The 3,996-nt window shown below is 48.4% G+C and overlaps 1 protein-coding gene across 1 annotated transcript in view; it reads left to right on the top strand.

Annotated features, from left to right (window-relative positions):
• Nucleotides 1–2,294: 2,294 nt before the first annotated feature.
• The window catches only part of EAH_00026850 (hypothetical protein, conserved), a gene marked incomplete at both ends in the record, with an annotated part of 3,517 nt that continues 1,815 nt past the window's right edge, over nucleotides 2,295–3,996 (top strand). Inside the window, 2 exons of the mRNA XM_013396488.1 lie at nucleotides 2,295–2,514; nucleotides 2,812–2,923. Of these exons, the coding sequence (XP_013251942.1) occupies nucleotides 2,295–2,514; nucleotides 2,812–2,923 (332 nt within the window). The remainder of the gene's footprint in view (nucleotides 2,515–2,811; nucleotides 2,924–3,996) is intronic.

Genomic DNA, 3,996 nt, shown 5'->3' with positions numbered 1-3,996 from the left:
TAGGCAGCAAAGAAAGATCAAAGTGCTGCTGCTGCTGCTGCTGCTGCTGTTGCTGTGCAAGAAGGGCCTGCCTTGCTGCAGCAAGCTCTGCAGCCATTTGTCTCGCTTGAGGCGTAGGGTCATCGGGCTCTAGGGGCCCCCATTGTGCTTCGAATTGTTGAATGATTTGCTGCTGCTGTTGCTGCAATTTGCTTTGGATTTGCTGCTGCTGCGCTGCAGCAGCAGCAGCAGCAAGCAGCGGGGCACTGAAGCCCTGTCTCCCAGATATATATACCTGATGGGCCCCTAAGAGAGCAGCAAAGGCCCCCCAACCGCCTATATATTTATCAAGGAGACAGCGAGAAGGAGCAGCAGCAAATGCAGGTACTAGAGAAAGGAGACACCCCCCTAAAGATAAAGGGGTGTCTCCATACTGCAGCGGGTAAAGAGACCCCTGCAGCTTCTTAGGGATATAGAGGGGCCCCACACTGCCGCAGGGGCCCACTAAGACGCTTGCGAATTGCTGCTGCAGCTGCTGCAGCGCAGGCATATCTAAACAATCATAAGCAGCAGATGTTAATAATATAATATCTATCGGAGGCATATTGTCAAGAGACACCCCGGCCCCACACACTCGCGATGCTGCAGCAAACAAAACACAAAAATATCTAAATAAATAAATAAATAAATAAATATTTTTATAAACATATCAATAAATATATTAGTAAATAAATAAACACATATATTAATAAACATATCAACAAATATATTAACAAACATATCCACACAATCTATTATATATATATATATATATATTATATATATGCATGTATTTATATATAGTATACATATACATTATATATTATATATACACTATAAACAAACAAACGTAGTAAAATTGCATTGACAAACAGATAAACAAATATATAAAGGAAGAGAGATACAAATATATCACAAACATACACACAGATGTATTGACGAATGGGTAGATAAATAAATAAATAAATAAATAAATAAATAAATAAATAAATAAATAAATAAATAAATAAATAAATAATATATATTTAGAGATATATTTGTATATGTCTTTCTTGATATATTTGTTTATGTTTTGTTCTATTAACATAAACAAACGCATAGACAAACACAACTAACGAACCAAACACAACACAGACACACACACTGCTGCTGCTGCTGCTGCTGCTGCTTCTGCTGGTCATGCAAAGCTGCTAATGCTGCTACTTCTGCTGCTGCTGCTCTCGCAACGCTGCTAGTGCTGCTGCTACTGCTGCTGCTGCGTGTATTGGTGCTGCTTACGCCCGATCCTTCCCCATGGCCCTGCTCGTTTAGAGAAGAAAGGGTTTGTAAGGATGCTGAGGGGCCCCCCGAGGCCCCCGGGGGCCCCCCTTGTTTGCAGCAGAAAGGTACCGTGCCCAAGGGCCTGTACCCTAAGGAGGCCCCTGGGTATCTCTGCTGCAGTTGGGGGAGGGGGGCCCTCAGGGAGACACAGCTGCGAAGGCCATATAGCTGGTGGTTTTAAGCCAAGGGGGGCCCCCTGTGGCCCCTTAGGGGCCCCCTTAGGGGCCCCCTTTGTGTCACCTTCAGCGGGGGCCCCCCCAGGGGGCCCCATAGGGGCCCCCAGGGCCCCCCTCAGAACCCTAGAAGAAGGAAACCAGTGCATGCAGCGATATCGTGCAAGAGCTATACCCTCTTGGAAGGTAAGCGAAGGCCAAGGGCCCCTTAAGGGGGCCCCCCCCCCACTGGGGGGCCCCCATGTAGGGTCAAAGTGAACTATGAAGCATTTGAGTAGGGAACGAGGTAGAGACCTCAGAAAGGCCCCCAGCTTTAAACCGTTGAAGGGGCCCCCCATTATATCTGCTGCAGCAAAGACGAAAGGGGGGCCCCCAAAGAAGGATCGGAGAGGGGGGCCCCCAGGTCCCTCGCCTTGAAGAGTAAACAGACAGGGTATAAGATGCAAATCAAAGAAAATAAATACTAACCAAAGAAGCCACACTATATCTATATATGGTTTAGGGTTTAGGGTTTAGGGTTTACTGTTTAGGGTTTAGGGTTTAGGGTTTGTCTCTAACTCCCCGTAGCCCGGAGGGCTGGGGCCCCCGGGCTCGGGGCCCCTCCCTAAGGGGGCCCTTCACTAAGAGAGTAGCTTCTGCTCAGAAACCCTAAACCCTAAACCCTAAACCCTAAACCTTAAACCCTAAACCCTAAAAGGTGCATATTGTTGTGCGGCTGTTGGGGGCCCCCAGCAACCTTCACGTGTCTTGTGCTCGGGGCCCCCCAGAAGAGAACACAAAGAGATGTACTGTAGGGGGGCCCCCTCCACGCGTTTGAGGCCGGGGGGCCCCCCCTTCTTGGCGCCGTTGTTAGTCTCCCTAGACCCCCCTGGGGGCCCCCCAACAGAGACAGAAGAGACAGCTGAAGGGGGGCCCACCATCTTCCCTCGTCTGCAGCAGCAGCTGCTGCAGCAGCAGCGCTCGCTGCGACTCTGGCTGCAAAAGGTCCTTCAAGATCCCCCCGGTAAACCCTAAACCCCAAACCCTAAACCCTAAACCCTAGACAGCAACCCTTTCGGGGGCCCTTTGCATGCATGCGGTGTATAGGCACCTCCCCACATGTTCTGGTGTATCTGCACCTCTGCTGCTCACAGGTAATAGTACAACAGAAACAAACGGCTCCTCAGCAGCAGGAACTCCCTGTAAGCTGTTCGTTTAGGGTTTAGGGTTTAGGGTTTAGTGTGTGCTGTTTAGCGCGTAGGGGTTAGGGCCTAGGGTTTAGGGTTTAGGGTTTAGGGTTTAGGGCTTTGCTGCGCTGCAGTAAATGGACGCCTGCCGAGCTGTCTCCCTGTGTGGGGGCCTCAGGGCCTTGAGTTTGAGGAGCAGGAGACAGACACTGCAGCAGGCGAAGTTATAATGGCGTTGATGGATCAGTGAGTGTCTCCTTTTGCTGTCTCCTTTTGTCTCCTTATTTTCTGTCTCCTTTTGTTTCTTTTTTTGCTGTCTTCTTTTGCTCTCTCTCTCTCTCTTGTGTCTCCTTTCTTCTCTTTCTATCGGTTTGTGTTTTTGTGTCTTTGCGTCTCTCCATCTGTCTCCTTATTTGTCTTCTTTCTGCTGCGTCTCTCTGTCTCTTTCTGTCTCCTTTTGTCTCCTTTAGTCTGCTTCTTCCTGTCTCCTTTTGTCTGTGTTTGTGTCTCTTTGTCTATGTCTTTTTCGTTGTCGCTCTGTATGTCTCTTTGTCTGTCTTACTGTTTGTTTCTGTCTCTTTTATCTTTGTCTCTGTCTCCTTCTGTCTCCTTCTGTCTGGTGTCTGTCTCTTTCTCTCTGTCTCTGTTTCTATCTGTCTATGCCTTTCTTTAGGTCTCCTTCTGTCTCTGCTTGTCTCCTCTTTGTCTCCTTCCTTTTCTGTCTGTCTCTGTCTCCGCTTGTCTCCTCCCGTCTCCTTTTGTTTCTTTTTGTCTCTGTTCGTCTCCGCTTGTTTATACATGTCTCTTCCTTTCTCTGTCTCTTTCTGTCTCCTCCCCCTGCTTCTCTTACTTATCTCTGTCTCTGTTTCTCTCTCTGTCTCTTTCTCTCTGCTTCTCTCTTACCTTGTGTGGTGTACTGTCTCCTTTGTTGCTGTCTCCTCATGTTTATTTGTCTGTCTCCTTGGCGTCTAAGCTGTCTCCTTTTCTCTTTTTCTCTCTCTTCAGTTCTGGGTCTCTGATCTTTGTCTGTCTCCTTGGCGTCTAAGCTGTCTCCTTTTCTCTTTTTCTCTCTCTTCAGTTCTGGGTCTCTGAGCTCTTTGTCTCCTTTGTATATTGCTCTCTCCTGCCGCTTATCTATTTGTCTTTTGTCTGTTGCTTCTTTCTGTCTCCTTTTAAGTGTCTCTTCTTGCTGCTGCTGCTTCTGCACCCTTCCCCCTCTTCTCAGCTGTCTCCTTTCTCTTCTTTGTGTTGCCTTTGACTTGTAGGGGCCTCCAGAGCTGTACCCTGCCAGTGGGGGCCCCCCAGGGGCCCCCCCCTGC

Source organism: Eimeria acervulina, genomic scaffold, assembly GCF_000499425.1.
Source record: "Eimeria acervulina Houghton genomic scaffold, Eah_scaff227, whole genome shotgun sequence".
In the NCBI taxonomy this organism is placed as follows: domain Eukaryota; phylum Apicomplexa; class Conoidasida; order Eucoccidiorida; family Eimeriidae; genus Eimeria; species Eimeria acervulina.
The sequence above is the reverse complement of the archived record's forward strand: the minus strand, read 5'-3'. Positions and strand labels throughout refer to the sequence as shown.